This window comes from Octopus bimaculoides, chromosome 11 (assembly GCF_046866305.1).
Source record: "Octopus bimaculoides isolate indiv1 chromosome 11, ASM4686630v1, whole genome shotgun sequence".
In the NCBI taxonomy this organism is placed as follows: domain Eukaryota; kingdom Metazoa; phylum Mollusca; class Cephalopoda; order Octopoda; family Octopodidae; genus Octopus; species Octopus bimaculoides.
The window spans coordinates 21442188-21464662 of NC_142938.1; the positions used below are offsets into that span (position 1 = coordinate 21442188).

General features: G+C 37.0%; 1 protein-coding gene across 1 annotated transcript in view; it reads right to left on the reverse strand.

Moving 5' to 3' along the window:
• Positions 1-6149: 6149 nt before the first annotated feature.
• The window catches only part of LOC106881377 (DNA polymerase delta catalytic subunit), a 55240-nt gene continuing 38914 nt past the window's right edge, over positions 6150-22475 (reverse strand). Inside the window, exons 19-25 of the mRNA XM_014931744.3 lie at positions 21484-21656; positions 16048-16200; positions 13209-13311; positions 12205-12337; positions 10859-10972; positions 7990-8143; positions 6150-6385 (exon numbers count right to left, since the gene is read on the reverse strand). Coding sequence (XP_014787230.1) covers positions 6289-6385; positions 7990-8143; positions 10859-10972; positions 12205-12337; positions 13209-13311; positions 16048-16200; positions 21484-21656 — 927 coding nt within the window. The 3' untranslated portion in view covers positions 6150-6288. The remainder of the gene's footprint in view (positions 6386-7989; positions 8144-10858; positions 10973-12204; positions 12338-13208; positions 13312-16047; positions 16201-21483; positions 21657-22475) is intronic.

Here is a 22475-nt window from a genome sequence, read left to right on the forward strand (position 1 = left end):
CCTTTTGTCAATGTTTGAGAAAAAAAAATAGTTTTTAAATGACAGTATTTGACTCTTATATTTTATGCCTCTATTATAATTCAGTAACTTCTGTCATGGATAAAATACTGTCATCCTTATCACCAAGCTAACCAAGCGAAGTTGGTTCTGTTCTGCAGCACTCCTTCAAGACATCCACTGTTCCTATTGCAAGAAACACACAAAGACAAAAGCCAGATCTTAGACGAGGAAAGATTATCCAAATACAGGGACAACAAGTTTCTAGCATGAACTCAGAATAAAAGCACATGAGGACTGAGGAAAACTGAAGATAGATGTTGAAGAAGTGGTTCATGGATGCTCCATTTTGTCATAAAGATTCAAACCGTCTTTGAACAAATTAACAACTTTCACGATCAAAAAATGTTGAGTGGTGAAGTTTTAAGAAAAACAGAAAGTAAAACACAAAAACATCACCAAGGAAAATCAGCAAAGCCAAACCAACTAAACATATCGTTCGCATTCACACTGTAATGCATTATTAGTAAAATATGTATGGTTATACTTGTATAATATATAGTATATTGATATATATTTACATACAAAATATCTTCTTCACAAATGTCGTTCCATTCTATATTGTCAATGGCATGGTAGCGGAACGCATGTAGATTTTTTTTTTTTTTAGTTATTAATTATTCAGACATCATAGTGCATCTAGGTTAGAGGAATGCAGCAAAAGCAGCTATTACACATCCATACACACACACAAACAAAAAAAAACATTCATACAAAAAAACAAAGATTTAACAAAAAATAAATTTAGCTCATGAATACATATGCATGCATCTAGACATGAAAATATATACATAAAAACGCATCCATAAAACAAACATACAAATACTGCACACACATATGCACAAATACCTAGATGATGTTGATAAAAGTTCCAATGAAGGAGCCTTGAATCTGTTAGAGTTCGGCTCTTTCTCTGTGAACAAGAAATGCAGAAATGAAACTGATTGATAACATACATAAGGCTGATAATATCATAAGGCTTGGAAGGCAGTTCCTTCAGCAGCATTCCTTGTGTGATAATCTTGAATACATGCCCAAAGAAGTCGCACGTGTTTACCGCAACATAAAATCGGTGAAAGGAAGAGCAAGTTTGAGCGAAAGACCATGCATGGATATGTTAGAAAGAAGAAAGCTCAGAGATGATAGTAACATTGATCCCCAAAGCAGTCTCTCATAGAGCAACACTGAACTATTGAGCAATCTGCAGTTACTTTATCCAAATAACAAGCTCTGGTTTATATCTGTTATTATTGGGGCATTAGGGAATGTAACACATAGCTTAAATACCAATCCTGAGAGATCAGATTTCTCAAAGCCAGAAACAGGAAAGCTGTTTTGAAGACTACAGATCCAATCTAACATTGGAGATATAAAAATCTCTAGAAATTTCCAGAACTTTATCATTTAAGTATATATGAAATTAAATGAATGAAAATACATACATTAAAAACAAAACATGCATATCTATATATATATATATATATATATACATATACATATACATACAGACAGACATACATACGTACACACATGCATACATACATGCACACACACACACATATATATATATATAATAATAATATTTGGGACAAAATCCAAAATTACAGGTAAAAACTCAATTAAAATTAATTTATAAAAAATTAAAATTAAATTGAGCTTTATAGATTATAATATATATATAGTTTTAGGGAAAAGAACCAAGTTTCAAGAACTCATCGATGAAAATCCACTATCACATATAGAAAAATTAATAACTAAAAGCACAATATCTTATATTTACTTTATATTATACTCATTTATTGTACTTCTAATTATTAATTTTTCTATATGTGATAGTGGATTTTCATCGATGAGTTCACGAAACTTGGTTCTTTTCCCTAAAACTATATATATATATATATATATATATGAACACATGCATACATGCACAAATACACACACAAACATGCGCACATACATACATGAATAAATAATGCATAATATATAAATATATACCTACATAAATAAATACCTACATTCATACATAAATACATACATAAAAACATACGTACATCCATAGACATACATACATACATACATAAACACAAGCATACATAAAAACATACATACATTTATGCACACATAAATACATATAATCACACCTACATAATACATGCATACACACACACATACATACATGCATCAATTGTTGTTGTTGGCACTCCGTCGCTCACGACTTCGAGGGTTCCAGTTGATCCGATCAACGGAACAGCCTGCTCGTGAAATTAACGTGCAAGTGGTTGAGCACTCCACAGACACGTGTACCCTTAACGTAGTTCTCGGGGATATTCAGCGTGACACAGTGTGACAAGGCTGACCCTTTGAATTACAGGCACAACAGAAACAGGAAGTAAGAGTGAGAGAAAGTTGTGGTGGAAGAGTACAGCAGGGTTCGCCACCATCCCCTGCCGGAGCCTCGTGGAGCTTTAGGTGTTTTCGGTCAATAAACACTCACAACGCCCGGTCTCGGAATCGAAACCGCGATCTTATGACCACGAATCCGCTGCCATAACCACTGGGCCATTGCGCCTCCACTACATTCATCAATACATACATGCATACATACATAAATACGTACATACAAAAATACGCACATAATAAATACATACATACATAAATATATACATACATGCATGTATACATGCATACATATGTACATAAATACATACATGCATACATACATACATAAATACGCACATACATACATACATACATACATAAATGCATATATAAATAGATACATATATACATACATGCATACATAAATATATATATATACATAAATGCGAGCATACACACATTCATACATTAATAAATACATAAATATATGCATATATACATATATAAATACATACACACATACATATACATACATACCTACATACATACATACACGTATACAGACATACACACATACATACATACATGCACACATACACACTTACATGCATACCTACCTGCATACATGCATATATACATGGACAGACACATACATACATGCATACATCCACACATTCAAAAATACATGCATGCACACATACAGGTATACTTGTATATATACATACATGCATACATACGGATATACTTAAATACACACATACATAAATACATATATACATGCATACATACATACATTCATACAAAAATATGTACATACATAAATACACACATACATACATAGAAACATACATAAATACATAAATGTATACATGCATAAATAATTAAATACATACATAAATACATGCATACATTCATACATACATAAATACATACATTAATACGTACATACATATATAATACATACATGCGTAAATACATACATACATAAATACATTAAAAAATACATAGATACACACATACATATATAAATACATACAAACAGACATAAATACACACACACATACATTCATATATGCACACATACCCACATACATGCGATTATTACATACATACATGTATGTACGCATACATACATGCAAACATGTATAAAAACATACATGCATACATGGATACACACATGTATGCAGACATACATACGTACATACATGCATGAATACATACGTATATACATACATACGTACATAAATAAGTATATACATAAAGACGTACATACATAAATACCTAATGTCTTTAATCCTTTGAACATGAAAAAAGTAAATATCATCATCATCATCATCATCGTTTAACGTCCGCTTTCCATGCTAGCATGGGTTGGACGATTTGGCTGAGGACTGGTGAAACCGGATGGCAACACCAGCCTCCAATCTGATTTGGCAGAGTTTCTACAGCTGGATGCCCTTCCTAACGCCAATTAACTCAAAATGTTATTACTATTAACTGCAGAAAGCAGTTTTACCCCATGGCTTTGAAAAAACCTTTTATGAAGTGAGAAGCAGAACCCCACCCCCCAGTGACACTTATTACAAAAGTTAGTATTTCAGATTTTCTTAATTTCATCAAATATCTCTTTGCAGAACAAGAATCAAACGGTTTCAGAAGCAAAAAATATCAATTTTGTAAAAGCACACATTACACTCTCAGTGGTTGGTGTTAGGAAGGGCATCCAGCCATAAAATACCATGCCAAATCAGACTGGAGTCTGGTGCAGCCTTCCAGCATGCTAGCCCAGTCAAAGCCATCTAACCCATGCCAGCATGGACTGATGATCATCATCATCATCATCATCATCGTTTAACGTCCGCTTTCCATGCTAGCATGGGTTGGACGATTTGACTGAGGACTGGTGAAACCGGATGGCAACACCAGGCTCCAGTCTGATTTGGCAGAGTTTCTACAGCTGGATGCCCTTCCTAACGCCAACCACTCAGAGAGTGTAGTGGGTGCTTTTACGTGTCACCCGCACGAAAACGGCCACGCTCGAAATGGTGTCTTTTATGTGCCACCCGCACAAGCCAGTCCAGGGGCACTGGCAACGATCTCGCTCGAAAATCCTACAGGAGCCAGTCAGGCGGTACTGGCAACGGCCACGCTCAAAATGGTGCATCTCATGTGCCACCCGCACAAGAACCAGTCCAGGGGCACTGGCAACGATCTTACTTGGCTTGCCGGGTCTTCTCACGCATAACTCCATTATGGGAATGACTAAGAAATTTAATTACACAGTGCAAAGGTTAAATAAAGGATAGGCACATCAGATAATTTAGTCCTAGATATACTAAGACCGAAAGTAAATATAAGGTAATGCTTCTGTTTATAATACTATAGGAACTGATCTGACCTGAGACTAAGCAACAACACTGCAAATGGAGAAACAAAATGAATAAGAAAATAGAAAATAAATTTTAAAAACTCAATTTTTATTCCACATATCTTTAAGAATTAAAAATAAAATTTGGGGTTTTTTTTTTTTTATAAAAATTACGACTCTGAAGAGTTAAGTTTATTTACAAAAACATTATATTTTCATATTTCAAATTATTTTACAAATACCGAATGGTTATGATGGCTGATTGTGCACACACATATACAGACATATGTATATATTATGCAAGCGAGAGAAGTAATGAAATGCAAACATTGATGAATAACAGTAACCTACAAATGTTTTAACAAAATAAAGCAAGTGATGATATGATCTTTGATCTAGTTAGTTTCCATGTTTGTTTTTCACTGTGTGAGTGTGATAACTATGATTGCAAAGCCATAGGTAAAGGTTTCTCACAGTCAAGTTTGTCTGATTTTAAGGCATTTGTCAACACATTTCAAGGCATGTCAACACATTTGACCAGACAAAGCTTGGCTATGGAGTTCTGAGATCCAACACATGACATTAAAATATATTAGAGATACATTTTAACATGCACAGCTGTTCCCAGTAGCCATTGTTGATAGGTTTCTCAATTGGTCTATTGACCAGTTGAGAAAAATTGAACAACCTAAAATACTAATGCTCTCTGACAAAAATAGAATTCATTTTTTAAGTTGTTCAACTTTTTTCAACCAATCAACAGACCAATTGAGAAACAAACAGTAATGAACCTATGATGACTACTGGAAACAACTGTAAGCCAAATTTACATATTTTTCCTTTCTTGGAAAAATATGTAATGACCATTATTTATACCTTGTCTTTATATATATATATATATATATATATATATATATATATATATAGGGAAAGTAAGCAGAAAAATAAGCGAAAATGCACATTGGAAATCAAAAAAAATTAAGGCTTTTTATGAAAAGTAACGATAAATATATACAATTAGATGAACTGAGGTAGGAATAAAGGTAATAATATTCCTACCTCAGTTCATCTAATTGTATATATCTATCGTTACTTTTCATAAAAAGCCTTAACTTTTTTTGATTTCCAATGTGCATTTTCACTTATTTTTCTGCTTACTTTGCCCGTACATTTCCACGTGTAGTTTCTATTTTGTCTTTGTAACATATTTCTATTGTATATATATATATATATATATATATATATATATATATATATAATTATGAGAAGGTTACAATTTTAATATCACAGATCCCTATGGATCACATAGGTTGTAATCCTTTGAAACATATGTAGGAATAAAGAATGCAATTATAACATGCATTTTCTCCACACACACACACACATATATACACATACATGAAAGGCAAACAATGAAAACGTAGACCATATAAACCAGATGAGTATTTAGATAAGTGTATAAACTCTTAGAGCTCAATGAGAAGCTACCAATCTATGTGACCAAAGCGATGTAGCAGTTTACCTTGGTCAGACACATCTTTCTGAACTTTTTTTCTCATGTAGAAGATTGGACAATCTTGACTGGAAAAGAAAATAGGAAACAGAATTACCAACAATGGAATACAGAAATTTCAGAACAATCATTTTTAGATTTTGATTTGTTTAAATGTAAAATTGAACTTCACGGTTATTCCAGTAATGATGTTTAAAAATTTACCAAGAAATAGAATTGGTATTTTTCTGCAAGTCATGTATGTGACCACAATAAATGCGACACATTTGAGCAAAACATAAATCAGTATATAACGTTCCATTTCACAGTTAAGCATACTGAAGATAGCCCGGACGTCACTCGGACATGACAGATTGACCATTACAAACATCTTGTCAAAGAATGTGAAGACGTAATCTGGAAAGCAGAACATCCAAGTTGGATGTAGAACATTCATTGGAAGCAATATGAGACAATGGTTGTAGTTTCTAGACCTAACTCAAATACCATCATCATCATAAGTGATATTCAGACTACAGTGGAGAAGGCAAACCACTGGATTTGGATAAAAAGAGACAATGAGCAATGCCTAGAATATTGAGTGAAACCTTTTAAGCAGTTAAGTGAAATCGAAATCGAGTTAAATTGGACACTAAACTCCGCTTGCGAAGACCTGTTGAGGCAAGTGAAATCGAAATAGAGTTAAATTCGACTACTGGCACCCATGCCAACGTCGTCTCCTTTCATTGGACACAAAACTCAGCATACAAAGACTTATTGGGGCAAGTGAAAGCGAAATTGTGATGGAACCTGTGCCCAGCATCGTCTTTCTGGCACTTGTGCCCGCGGCATGTGTAAGGACTTTCGAGTGAGATCGTTGCCAGTGCCCCTGGACTGGCTCTTGTGCGGGTGGCACATAAAATACACCATTTTGAGCATGGCCGTTGCCAGTACCGCCGGACTGGCCTTCGTGCCGGTGGCACGTAAAAGCACCCTCTACACTCTCTGAGTGGTTGGCATTAGGAAGGGCATCCAGCTGTAGAAACTCTGCCAAATCAGATTGGAGCCTGGTGTAGCCATCTGGTTTCACCAGTCCTCAGTCAAACCGTCCAACCCATGCTAGCATGGAAAGCGGACGTTAAACGACGATGATGATGATGTAGCAAGTACAGCCTCATCTCAGTAGGGGGTGGTGATGCACAATAATGCCATCAAGAAGAAGACTCCAAAATAGTGTGCATTCTCTCCTGATAACCCAATAAGCTTGCTTACAATCCAGTATGGAGAGCTTTCAACTGGCAGCACTTGTATCTGCAAGTTGTTTGCAAATAATCTCATCAGCACAATAAATGGTTTAATCTTCTAAATAACTTCATGTATGTTGTCACAGGCACAGCTGTATGGTTAGGAAGTCTGCTTCCCAACTACATGGCTTCAGGTTCAGTCCCAGTATACAGCACTTTGGACAAGTGTCTTCTATTAAAGCCTAGGCTCACCAAAGCCTTGTAGGTGGATTTGATTGATGGGAAATGGAAAAAGCCCATCATGTGAGGGTGAGCATGTGTTTACATTTGCCCTTTTCTGAAAATGACTGAAATACAAGTAATCACACACACACACACACACATACACACACACACACACCTCTTGAGATCGTTCATCTATTCTTCAGTTGAAGCCACAACTTGCTTACCTTGTACAGATGACGTCTTCGTGCAGGCTACCCTGGCATCGTTGACACTGTGTCCAGAGACGTGAGAAACGCTCTTCCAGAGCACTCAACTGGCAAATCTCTTTCTGGTAGATTGCAGATTCCTGAGACTTGCAGTGTTTGCATACTGCTTTGTCTGAAAATGGACAAAGAAAAAAATAAACCATTAGACAACAATGATGATGCGGGTGACCACAACCACCACCACCACGACCACAACTACCAAGGGTTAAGCAGTGATGTGCACAAATATAAACTTATTATCAGTTCAAATATACTTGAGGAATATTTGAACCCATAAGAAAGCCATTCACTGCATTTTGTCACGGGGGGAAACTTTTTGCTGTAAACAAATTAGGGTAAACACACCAAGTCAGCCAAGAGTACCCCTCACCCAGATTGGTGTACGCATGTATGCATACTCAATCTGGATGGAGGGCACTCCAGACTGATGTGGAACGAGACACAGAAAAGCAGAAGCTTGCCTATGTTCAGCAACATGAGGACCAAAGAACTGAAGTGTTTCGGATTGCAAGAGAGAAAAATCATAGGAGAGAAATGTGTCTGTATGGATTATGGTGCACTTGCATGTAATGATTCTTTTCTACTATAGGCACAAGGCCTGAAATTTGGGGGCGGGGGATAATCAATTACATCAACACCAGTGTTTTACTGGTACTTAATTTATCGACCCTGAAAGGTTGAAAGGCAAAGTCGACCTTGGCAGAATTTGAACTCAGAATACCGCTAAGCATTTCACCCAGCGTGATAACGATTCTGCCAGCTTGCTACCTTCTTGCATGTAATGATTCTGCAAAGAAATGGGCTTGGAAATGCCATTATGAAAGACTGCTGAACGTAGAGAATGAGTCGGAGGAGAAGAGTCTGCCAAATGTTGACCCAATTGAGGGACTGGCTACCTGAATCGAGAGTTCCATAGTAGATAAAGCAATTAAGGATATGAAGACAGGAAAAAAACCCTGGCTCATCAGGAATCACCATTGAGATGCTTAAGATATCTGGCAGTGTGGGTGATGTTCTAGTCACCTGTATTGTAAATCAGGTGGTTCACAAAGGAGTCATACCCAATGACTGGTGTAGTCGCACCATAGTTAACTGCTACAAAGGTAAAGGTGATGCCTTAGATAGAAATAATTAGAGGAAACAAATTGTTGGATCAAGTGATGAAAGTTACAGAGAGATTGATAGCCCAACTAATTAGGGAGAGAATTAGTTTAGATGAGATACAGTTTGTTTTTGTGCAAGAGAGAAACACCACTGATGCTACATTTCTGGTAAGGCAGCTGCAGTAGAAATACATAGCCAAAGATAAACCTCTGTACTTGGCCTTTGACAGGGTCCGCTGATCCCTTATCTGGATGTCAATGCAGAAACTAGGCATAGACAAGTGGTTGGTGAGAGCTGTACAAGCTATGTACAGGGATGCTACCATTAAGCTGAGGGTTGACTATAAGTACAAATAGTTCACCAAGGATTGGCGCTCCGTCTATTCTTGTTCATCATAGTCCTCCAGGCAATAACAGAGGAATTCAGGACAGCTGCCCCTGGGAGCTCCTCTACGCTGATGACCTTGCTCTTATAGCTGAATCCCTACCTGAACTAGAGAAGAAGTTTCAGGTGTGGAAGCAAGGTCTAGAATCAAAGGGCCTTAGAATTAACTTGGCAAAACCCAGTTTTAGTACATAGAAAGGCAGACAAATCACAAATCCCTTCAAGTAGATGGCCCTGTACATGTTCGATAGTGTAAGCATCTTGAGAGAAAAGTTAGGCATAAACAGCATCAGATGTGGTGTGCAAGAGAGACGACTGCACTGGTATGGTTATGTGAAGAGTACGGACGAAGGTAGCTGTGTAAAGAAATGCCGATCTCTAACTGTGGAGGGAACCTGTGGTAGAGGTAGACTCAGGATGACATGGGATGAGGTGGTGAAGAAATGATCTTCGAACTTTGAGTCTCACAGAAGCAATGACTAGTAACCGAGACCTTTGGCGATGTGCTGTGCTTGAGAGAACCCATGAAGCCAAGTGCACCCATGCTGGTGGCATGTAAAGAACACCTTTTGAGCGTTGGGCCTCTCGGAGGCAAAGTGGCTGAGTTCCTTTCAAGTGTTGGACCTCACGGAGGCAATTACCGAGACCAATGGCATTATACAGTGCTTGAGAAGACCCATCAAGTCGAGCAAAATCACAGCTGTGGCAGATACCGGTGTCATGCAAATTGGTTCCCATGCCAGTTGCACACAGAAGCATCCCAGTGTCATGCAAATGGCACCTGTGTCAGAGGCACGTAAAAGCACCCATTACACTCTCGGAGTGGTTGGTGCTGTACAGCCTTCCAGTGTGCCAGCCTGGTCAAATCGTCCAATCCATGCCAGCATGGCCAACGGACGTTAAATGATGACGATACACACACACATACACTATAGAAATTATACACTGACAGAAGTTAGAAATATATACGATATATACAGAAATACATATACTGATATTATATATAATGTATATGAGTGTTTAAGAATTTACACCAGTAAAACAAATGTCCACTAACTTATAAGAAGCCAGAAGACAGCAATTGGCAGGGTCCAAACAAAACTTGAGTAAATTGTACATAAGCTGAAGAGAGCCAATAAGTCAGAAACACTCTAGTTTCTTATAATTCTCAATTAATTCTATTGCTTTTGGGTGTTGTTAGCTACATACACATATGTACACCAAACTATGCATCATAAACACACACATGTATATATATATATATATATATATATATATATATATATATATATGCAGACACAAACATACACACAGTGAAGGTTATCAAAGCCTTACTTACTGCCACTGTCCAACACAGCTTTACAACCAATACAGGTACTTTTCTTCTTGGTGAAGGCAGCCAGGCCACCTACTTTGGATATAACCAATGTTTTTGTTCGAGTGTGGTCACCTCCTACAATAACATAGACAATAATATTAAAAAAACTGATGCAACAAAAACAGAAACAAATATATTAATGAGTTGGAGCATAATTATAATTATACATGTTTGTTATATCTACTTTATATTAGCCATGTTTATTTTTAGATATATTTAGATGTTTCATCACAACTGCAACTAAAGGTTGTTAACCATACAATAACACAAACACACATATATATATATATGTGTGTGTGTGTATAACATAAAGAACTTAATGTATACACTGCTCAGGTGCACTACAACTCATCAGAAAAGACAACTAAAAGGCGGTGAGCTGGCAGAAATGTTAGCACGCCGGACGAAATGTTTAGCGGTATTTTGTCTGCCAGTACGTTCTTAGTTCAAATTCCGCTGATGTCAACTTTGCTTTTCATCCTTTCGGGGTCGATAAATTAAGTACCAGTTACGCACTGAGGTCAATGTAATCGACTTAATCCCTTTGTCTGTACTTGTTTGTCCCTTCTATGTTTAGCCCCTTGTGGACAATAAAGAAATAAGAAAAGATAACCAAAAGTGCATGTACAGAACATAGAATAATGCACAGAAAGTGAACAGTGACTGAGTCATTTAAAAAAAGGTGGGGGGAAGGGGTCAGGTGTAAATCAACTAAGACATATAATCCACGAGGACAGATTATTGACCCCAAAAAATATAAAATAAAGTTGACTTCAGTAGGACTTGAACACAGAATGCTGAGAGTCAGAAGAAATATTGTGAGGCATTCTATTCAAAACTCTAACAATTCACCACCATTAATTTAAATATAGTAAATAAAGACCTCCTTCAATTATGAATGACCATGGGATTGCACCTAGAAAATTCCCCTCCTAGGCACAAGTCCAGGCAAGGTTGTTTATGGAAGACCAGCAGTCACTGATGCATACCAGCCTCCTCACTCCACACCACTGATGTTATCCAAGGGAAAGGCAAAGGCCGGTACAGCTTGGCACCAGTGACATCACAACTCATAATAATGTGTCTTGCTCAAGAACACAACACACGGCTCAGTCTGGGAATCGAACTCATAACCTCGTGATTGTAAGCTCGACACTCTAAACACTGAGCCATGCACCTTCACTCAATTTAAATATAAACACTTTAATATTAGTGCTTTCAACTTGGTTGGTAACATGGGAACCAGACTAGGAGGTATTCTAAGGTGAGCTGAAACCAAAGGTGTTCAATTATAAACTGTTACATACTTAAGAGGACCGATTCTGCTTTTTTCTCTCCAAGAATTGGTTCAAATATTCTCAGCAATGGCTTCGACAACTGGTTAGTGAGGTAGTATTCAGTATCAATAGGGATATTGTTCTCGAGTACATAGATGGGATCCTGTAACAGGAAAAAAATAAGTCTGATTAGATGTGATATTTTATGCACATGCATGAGAAAAGAAAGTTAAGTATCAAAGCTAGTAGCTAGCTAAAGCATCAATCATTTTAAAGCATCAACCATTGATACCACCTCCTAATGACATCACTGTAATGGAGTGGAAGTTATTTGAAAAGCTTTTCTGAGAGGGAACAGTACAAGTGACATTCAATTCTTAACTGTGAATATCACTGTTGGAGCCCCTAAAATTGCTCCAACTGTTGGGTTTCACAATCACAGAGGACCTCTCTTGATGAAAGCACAATTTAACATAACTAAGACCACATCCCAATAGCTAGCCCTTCTCTTCAGGGTTAAAAGATATAACTGACACTCCATTGGTTATGACAGTTCCAGTTGATCCAATCAACAGAACAGCCTGCTCATGAAATTAATAAACAAGTGGCTGAGTACTCCACAGACACGTGTACCCTCAACATAGTTCTCAAGGAGGTTCAACATGACATAAAATATGACAAGGCTATCCTTTTGAATAAGAAAAGCAAAAGAATCCACCTAACTCTTCTGTTATCATATCACTGTTGAAATACACTGCTTTTATTTAAATTAATCTTAAAAATAATGAAGAATTTAGCAAAATAATTTTGCCATTATTATGATGGTGTTTGGAACATACATCAACACAGAATTTTGATTGACGGTTTTAATTTAGATCAGTTTAAAACAGGAAGTTTGCATCACTGAACAAGGGATAGTCTCTGGTGAATTGGTATCAAATAGGTTGAAATGATGAAAAGTAAAGAAGATAAAGAAGGTAAAGGAAGGAAGGAAGGAATGAAGGAAAGATGGGAGGGAGGGAGGGAGACCATACCTCAGATTTAAGGTAAGCCGCTGTGTTTTTTGGTGCAGCAATTATCACATAGGGAACACGATCTCCCAACTGAGGTGCACTACCTGGGTTACGTTTCTTTATTCTGTAAAAATTAGAAAAAAAATAAACTCATAAACAGAATTACAACACAGAAAAGAATATGAGCAAACAAGGGAACTTCAACACGATTGCATAAACCTGGTGGAAATAACACCATACCAACCACCCACTACCACACTGTACACAAAACACTAAACCCAGCCTGTTTCCCCACCATAATGTCATACCCGCTAGAATTTCTTCTCTACAAACATCAAATTGCAAATTCTTTTCACTTGGTCTTGGACGACCTGTGAATGCCACCAGTATAGCCCTTCTTCAAAACAAAAACCAATAAAAGAACAAACAATATCTTAATTTGGTTAATGGGTTTGTCAGAGATTAAATACAGGGCCAAGACCTTTAAATGACTACAATAGACAGAATGCTGTTATTGTCATCCAAAAGACTAGACGGTGGTAAGCCAAACTACAGATTTAATCTATAATCCAAGAACAGAAACAGACCCTTAAATGGTCCTCAATGCAGTTCCCCCTCTGCCAAATGTCACTTATAACATACTGGTTGATTTAAAGCAGTGGTTCTCAACCATTTCTTTAATTTATAGACCCCTCTGCCAAATGTCACTTATAACATACTGGTTGATTTAAAGCAGTGGTTCTCAACCATTTTTTTAATTTATAGACCCCTCTGCCAAATGTCACTTATAACATACTGGTTGATTTAAAGCAGTGGTTCTCAACCATTTCTTTAATTTATAGACCCCTCAGATTCCTATTTTATTCAGCTGGACCTGAATAGTCACTCAATGTTTTAAAAAATCCTATTATATTTTTATAATTATTTATTAGAAACTAGCAGAAATACCCGGCGTTGCCCGGGTTAAAGAGAATAATGAAATCTAAAAACGCCGTCTAGACTACGCATCATCTTTATATATAGAGATGTATATACACACACGCACCCAAACACACGTATATATATATATATGTATATCAATATAAATATATGAAAGTCAATGAAGTTTCGTAAAAGAAGGTGATCATGTACATACTTTCTTGCTGTTGTGATTATAACACCTCGTTGTAAACTATGTTCCTTGTTTTCCCTTGTTATGGCCGTTATGGCCGTTATGCAAAGAATATAATTTCCAAATTTCATAAAGATCCATTCAGTACTTTTGACGTAGTTTTGGATAAGAAAACAAATGACTAATGTGTGTTTGTGTGCATGTGTATGTGTTTGTGATGGGTGTATATCATCATCATCGTTTAACGTCCGCTTTCCATGCTAGCATGGGTTGGACGATTTGACTGAGGACTGGTGAAACCGGATGGCAACACCAGGCTCCAGTCTGATTTGGCAGAGTTTCTACAGCTGGATGCCCTTCCTAACGCCAACCACTCAGAGAGTGTAGTGGGTGCTTTTACGTGTCACCCGCACGAAAACGGCCACGCTCGAAATGGTGTCTTTTATGTGCCACCCGCACAAGCCAGTCCAGGGGCACTGGCAACGATCTCGCTCAAAAATCCTACAGGAGCCAGTCAGGCGGTACTGGCAACGGCCACGCTCAAAATGGTGCATCTCATGTGCCACCCGCACAAGAACCAGTCCAGGGGCACTGGCAACGATCTTACTTGGCTTGCCGGGTCTTCTCACGCACAGCACATTTCCAAAGGTCTCGGTCCGTAGTCATCGCCTCGGTGAGGCCCAATGTACGAAGGTCTTGCCTCACCACCTCAGCCCAGGTCTTCCTGGGCCTACCTCTTCCACGGGTTCCCTCAACTGTTAGGGTGTGGCACTTTTTCACACAGCTATCCTCCTCCATTCTCACCACATGTCCATATATATGTATAGATATCTGTATGCATGTATATATGTATATATGTGTACATATTACATGTACATCTATATATATATATATATATACATCTACACATGTATACATATACATGTATGTATAGATCTATATATCTATATATATATATATATATATATATACATATACGTGTACATCTATATGTATACATATACATCTCTCTCTCTCTCTCTTTGAAAGTATCTGTCATTACAGTATCGAAATAGTGTACATATACATGTATATGTATACATATACATCTCTCTCTCTCTCTCTCTCTTTCTGTCTCTCTCTTTCTGTCTCTCTCTTTCTGTCTCTCTCTTTCTCTCTCTGTGAAAGTATCTGTCACTACAGTATCGAAATGAGATTGTTTCAGTTAGTGGAATAGTTTCATTTTTAAAGTGAAAGTATTTGACATGAGTGTTTTTGTTTCACTTTTGACACGTAATACTTAAATAGTGGAGGAGATATTATGTTGCCGTGTGCTCGAACTCTGCAAGAAGTTAATAATTTTTTTTGACTAAAACACAACTGGAACCCTAAGTAAGGCATGTGTAAAATTTGAATGAAATTGGTTGCGTAGTTCTCGAGTTTTAGGGATTCACACAGACAGACAGACAGACAGACACACATTCTCATTTTTATATATATAGATTGTATTAAAAAAACTGTGAAAATATTTTGTGCAATGCATAAGTATAACCAATTCTAACAACAAATTCTTATATGGAACCCCAAGGGCCATATGGACCACCACTGAGAACCACTGATCTTAAGCTATGGTAAAAGACAATTTACCCAAAGTGCACATAGTGGAACAGAACTTCTTGACTACACACAAGATAAAAATACAATAAAAATCAAGCACAAGACAACAAACAAAGCATTGTTGAGTTTCCAAACAATGTTTGTCCAAAATACCTGTTAGCAAGTTCAACGTGGGCTTGTTTCGCTGCATAATCTTTGTCGGATTTGGTGAGTTCTTTAGTGATCACTAACTGGGAGATGTCAATACGGTTGCAGAGAAGGTCAGATATCGTCTGCTTGGCATATTCCACGGCACCATCAGGATTTCTGCAAATATGTATGCAAACATAGAGACATAAAGGAATCGGAACACTTGCAAATTGAGAGCTAAAAGGGGAATAAAGTAAACAAGATTCGAACTAATTAGGGGGAAAAAAAAGAGGTTTAACCCCTTTGTTACTATATTTCAGCTGAAACACATTACTTTTGATTCAACAAATTTTAAAATTAGTTAAAGGGTAAAAGACCTCCTCTGGTCATGAATAACCATGGGATTGCACCTAGAATGTTACCCTCTAAGGTACAAGTCTGGGCAAGGTTGTTTATGGAAGACCAGCAGTCGCCCATGCATACCAGCCTCCCCTCTCCACACCACCGATGTTATCCAAGGGAAAGGCAAAAGCCAATACAGCTTGGTACCAGTGACACTGCAACTCATTTCTACAGCTGAGTGAACTGGAGCAATGTGAAGTAAAGTGTCTTGCTCAAGAACACAGCACACAGCCCGGTCTGGGAATTAAACTCACTACTTCATGATTGTGAGCACAACATTCTAACCACTGAGCCATGTGCCTTCACATAATTTTAAAATTAATTTAGGACAGCAACAACATCATTATTAAACTGATATTTGGAGCTTAAATTAATATGAAATTTTAATGACAGGTTTTAATTTAGATCAGTTTAAAACAGGTTTGTATCACAGAACCAAGGTGGCCTCAGGCAAGCTGGTATCAAAATAGTCAAAGGAAGTAAGATGAAAACAATGGCTGAAATGAAGGACTATCATTTTGTTGATTCATTTAGTTATATCTGTTTTCCATGCCAGCAAGGGTTGAATGAATTCTTAGCTGGATGCTTTCCCTGTCACTAATCCTTACTTGTTTTACAAATTAGGTATTTTATCTTTATTCCACTTGTCACTGAAAGAGCAGAGGTACAGACTAATTAACTAGCACAGAAGTCCAAATTAATTATTTTTTTAAATTTTTGCTCAGTTTCATATAAAAGAAGTAGAATGTAAACATTTACAGACTCACATGTGCATACCCAGCATTGCTCGGGATTAAAATGGCATAGTTTGTGTGTGTATATATATATATATATATATATATATATATATACATATATATATATATATATATTACGGTTATGTTGAAATAGGTCATATGAGAAAGTGCAGCATTGACAACAAAACATTTGTGGAGTAAACGATGGGCTAATTTCACTAAGTGACATGTTATGTATCCATTTTCCAGGCCCTAAACTGTTGTGGAAAATTGGGGGTGGGAATTTGGTGATTTTTGGACGCACTGAAGAGCTGTCAGTGGATATACTCTCCTTTGTGGCAGTCAGCACTGAATTTAACACGAGCCATCGTCTGAAGTTTTGACACCTCCTTCAGGTTTGTTGACCTCATAAAGTAAATTTGGAGAAATTGTGGATGTTCATTTGTGGGTAACAGGGAACCAATGAGGTGATAGACTTGCCCTTGAACTTTGAAGTTCAAGTTTAAGTATCTTCTTAGATGCAGTAAACGATGTCATTTGAAATGCAGAGTTCTATTGTCTGATATTGTTCAGAAAATACTTTGACTGGATGGAAGTGCTTTGTAGAAGAACCATAAGAGGTTGAGGAGGAGCTGCTAGTGCTGGCCATCTTACCTGACCACTTAAGCAGCACATGCCATTTGTTTCATTTGAAAATTTTAAAGCTCTACAGAAATGACAATTTGTGTTTAGGACATCAATTTGGACAGAGTTATCACTTTTATAAGAATGGGATGGAACATATCTGGAAAGCGACTCCAGGAGTTATGAAGAACAAATTTGTACGTAGTCTGTTTCTGGGAGCCATTCTATTGGACCTCTGTCTAATCATTAAAACATTGATTTAATGATCCAGCATTAAGTGCTGCAGCATGCATTTGCTGATCTTAGGAAAGTGCCATCTCCCTTCTCTCTTGAGACTCTGTCCGACATGCTGCAGCATGCTTTAGCTGACCTTGGGAAAGTCTTATCTCCCTTAAGGAGCCGTTTATGCATCATTTCAATGTCATGTTAATGTAAGTGTTAAAATGAAACTGTAAATGTAAATAACTTGCAACATTGCAACAGGTACGATAATTATGAATTGGTCATTGAATGGTAAAGTGAATCAAACAAAGTCAAACATTGTTATGAACCAATTAGGCTGGTATTTCTAGCACGTCCTGCTACCACTGAACAGATATTTGTGATAAAGGACATGCCATTATTGCAAATAGCTGTTACGTGGTAGCAGCTCGTGCTTGAAATAGCAGCCAAATCTTTCATTTTCTGTAGAAAAGAGCCATTTATGTGGCAGGGGACCTCAGACTTTCGGGAGAAAATCTGAGGTCCCCCACCACAACCGTCCCTTTATTTCTGAAGAAAAATAGGAGGTTTGTGGCATATTAGGGTACTTCCATGCAAAAAAAATCCCTCTTTTTTTTTCCTTAGTGAAACATGTGGGTGCATTTATCAAAATATATCCAATTTACAAATGAAAAAGGTTACATACCAAATTCAGCAGAATGAATGAATAGGTTTTACTTGATTAGTATTGCTATGTAACAGTGTTGTCATCAATTATAATGGTTGTTAAAATGAATCGATATGAATGACTCCATAAAATAAGACAAGTGGAAACGACTGCACACCATACAGGGTGTTCAGGAATGAACGATGGAAGCACAATATTAAATGTTAATGTAAGGGTTAATATCTAGGTTTGTTTTTATAAACTCTAAGTAACCTGAAAAGGTCATAGATGAAGTGGAAACACATCAATCAAACATGGCAAAACTGTGCTTTAAATGTAACAAAGTGTCAACTTGCATTGTTCAATGACAGAACGACGAAGTTATTTACTTGGAGGAAAATTTGTGAATCTGCTTTGAATCACAAACAGAATTAATGTTAATTTAAGAACAACATGCTGTTATCACAGATAGCCGTTATGTGGTAGCAAGGCATGGTAGAAATAGCAGCCAAATCTTTCATTTTCTGTGGAAAGGAGTCGTTTACGCGTCATTTCGATGTCATGTTAATTTAAGTGTTAATATGAAACTGTAAATGAGCAAGGAAAGTGAAGCATTGTTTTGAACCAGAAGAATAAAAGTGAAACATAGATGTTATTCTTTCACTTTTTGATATGTGTAAAAAAATTGCTCCAGGCTGCATTAGGGATGAAGTTGAAAACTTTTTTGGCCCATGACAATCCAGGGACTGTATGGAATGTATGTGTAAAATTTGAATGAAATCGGTTGTGTAGTTCTCAAGTTTTAGGGATTCAGACTGACACACATTCTCAATTTTATATATTAAGATATACACGCGCGCATGTGTGTGTGTATTCATTATTTTCCAAAATTTATTGAAACAAAGGCAGAGTATTTCAACTAGAATATGGTAACCAGAGGGCTACCTTGGTAGAAACAGCAGCCAAAGCTCCCTCATACCACAGCTTTTCAGCTTATAAAAAGAAAAAAGGAGAGTTCATTGGACATGATGTAGTTTTAGTCTTAAAAATGAGATGGTCTTGATCAGAAAACATTTCTTTAATCTTCATCTCCCTGATTAGGACTAACCTAACTTAACAACAACTCCAAGTACATCTAATTCCAATATTGCAACATTAATATTCCTACACAATTTTCCTGAGAAAGTGGAGTTTCCTGAGAAAGAGGTTTAATATGCCACATACTATCTTGAAGAAAACCACACAGAAAGGAAATTGAACAGTAAAGTGTTAAAATCTAACTTACAAGAAATTCCACAAATGTCAATAACGAGAGGAGCTGATTTATCTGCTGACATTTTATTTAGATAAGAGAAGTTGAGAAAGCAAACAAGTGTCACGTAAAATGAGATTAGAAGTTTTGATTCTACACAACAACGAGAGCAAACATTTTAAGAAAAACAGAAATAAAATATATTCAAATCAGATAGATATCCATCATCATCATTTTCCATGCTGGCATGGGTTGGGTGATTTGACAGGAGCTGGCAAGCCAGAGTGGTGCACCAGGCTCCGATTATGTGTTTTGGCAAGGTTTCCACAGTTGGATGCCTAATTGAATATTAGCTGGTGATTCATTTTCTATGGTGATGTTTAAACAAAATTTTAATATTTTTACCTTTTGCTCAGTTTACCTAGATTTACCTGTAATTAGAGTCACTTTGAGACAAAAGTTATGCAATAGAATTGATTAAGAACCCTTTCTTCAATTATGCTCCAAATATCACATTAATATGTTGATAAGTAAAAAAGTTACAGTTGCTAAATGAAACTAGTCTAAATTCATGATTATTTTAGAATTTAACTGAAATTCATGACGGGTGTATTTTGGTCAGAAATATATTAACGAAAGGGTTAAACCTTTCAATTTCTTGTTTAAGACATGTAACTATGTCTTAGCTTCCTAAAAAGTTGTCCCCTCAAACGCTGCCAACAACTGGTTTCTGGCTCTCATTTCCAGTGTCTCGAAACAAAGATAACTAATGAAATGAAGTCAACTCGAAATTAAGATAACAGTGGTGGAAATGAAGATAACTAAACACCATCTTCATCAAACTGAACCTCTACCTGTCTTCAGTAACCCCATTAACCCTTTTCATACTAACCCACCAGAGACTGCCCTTGATTCTTCTATAACACAAACTTCCTGTTTTAACCCTTTAGCAGTCAGATTACTCTGTCAAATGTAATGCTTATTTATTCCCATTGTTTTGAATTAATCATGCAATATCTTGTAGCTTCCAGATTTTGATGATGTGTTTGTCTATTTTCAGAATGACATCATTTGGTAGGTGTGAGGAACCAGATCTGACCAGTTTGAACATAAAACAGGTAGAGTACTTTGGCCAGATATGGCCGGTTTAAATGCTAAAGGATTAAAGTTATCTAAACTAAAACCTTCCAACAAGATTGTAAACACCAGCTTAATAATGTCAGAGTTATTTTACAAAATGCTTCATTATTTTCAAAATTAGCTTTAAAAAAGCTTGCTTCCCAACCATATGGTTCCAGGTTCAGTCCCACTACTAACTACAACTTCAAGGCCAACCAAAGCAGGGTGAGTGGATTTGGAAGGCAGACACTGAAAAAAGACGTGTGTATGTGTGTATGCATGCGTGCCTTTGTGTCTGTGTTTACATCCTGTAATTTAGCAGTTTAGCAAAAGCTACCAATAGAATAAGTACCAGGCTTTAGCAAAAAAATAAGCATTGGGGTTGATTCATTCAACTAAAAATTCTTCAAGGCAGTGCCCCAGCGTGATTGAAACAAGTAAAAAGGTAAAAAGATAACCTGTCTATGAGAAGCATCTTCAAACAACTGTTGATGAGATTAGCGACCAATGGAGAGTTGTCTCGACGAACCGTTTCGATACCCTTGCAGTCCATTTTGTCGTACTTGTTAGGGTTAGTCCAATACAATCCAGCATAACGCTTCTTGTTGATCAACAAGTACGGGAAATAAACCTTGCAGGGAGAAACAAAAGAAGAGAAGAGATGGAGGAGAAGGTAAGAATGAGTGTGGATCAGGGTTAGAGTAGAAGTAGAGATCAGTGAGAGGATTTTTAACAACGGTATGAGGTGTGCTGAGGGTACAGCAATGATATTTAAGAATTTAAAATGAGACATGACCGTGCATGCATAAGTGATGTGTACTCATAACTATGAATGAAAGCATGGTTAAGAATGATTAAGCTCACTTTACAATCACAATATCTTGAATTCATTTCTTCACAATTCACCATGCTGCAGCTGCAGTCACACAACTTCACTGTATCCGTAGCAGGATGGGTAAACAAGTGCTATGCCTTGCCAAAGGGCAGCCTGTAACTATGCAGGGCATAGCCATCACCCAGTAACATAGGTGTATATATATATATATATATAGAGAGAGAGAGAGAGAGGGGGGCCATCCCATAAATAATGCGTGTTTTTTTTCAATTGTATGAACTAAAAGTCAGACGGGACAGGATAAACTACCTGCATCAACTTGCTATAAAAGCAGGTTGTCATTTTATCTTGATCTTATTCTCAGTGCAAATTTTGAAGAGTGCAATTCGATTTTAAGTTATTTTTTCAAAGCTATACTGGAAGTGACAAAGGAGCATATCTGGCATATTTTGCTTTATGAATTCAATGAAGGCAACAATGCAACTGAAATTGCAAGGAATATTAATGCAGTATATGGGGATCAGACAATAAGCTTAAGCCAGTGTCAACGGTGGTTCCAGAGATTCCGAGCTGGAAACTACAGCCTAGAAGACGAGCCTCGTCCTGGAAGATCTG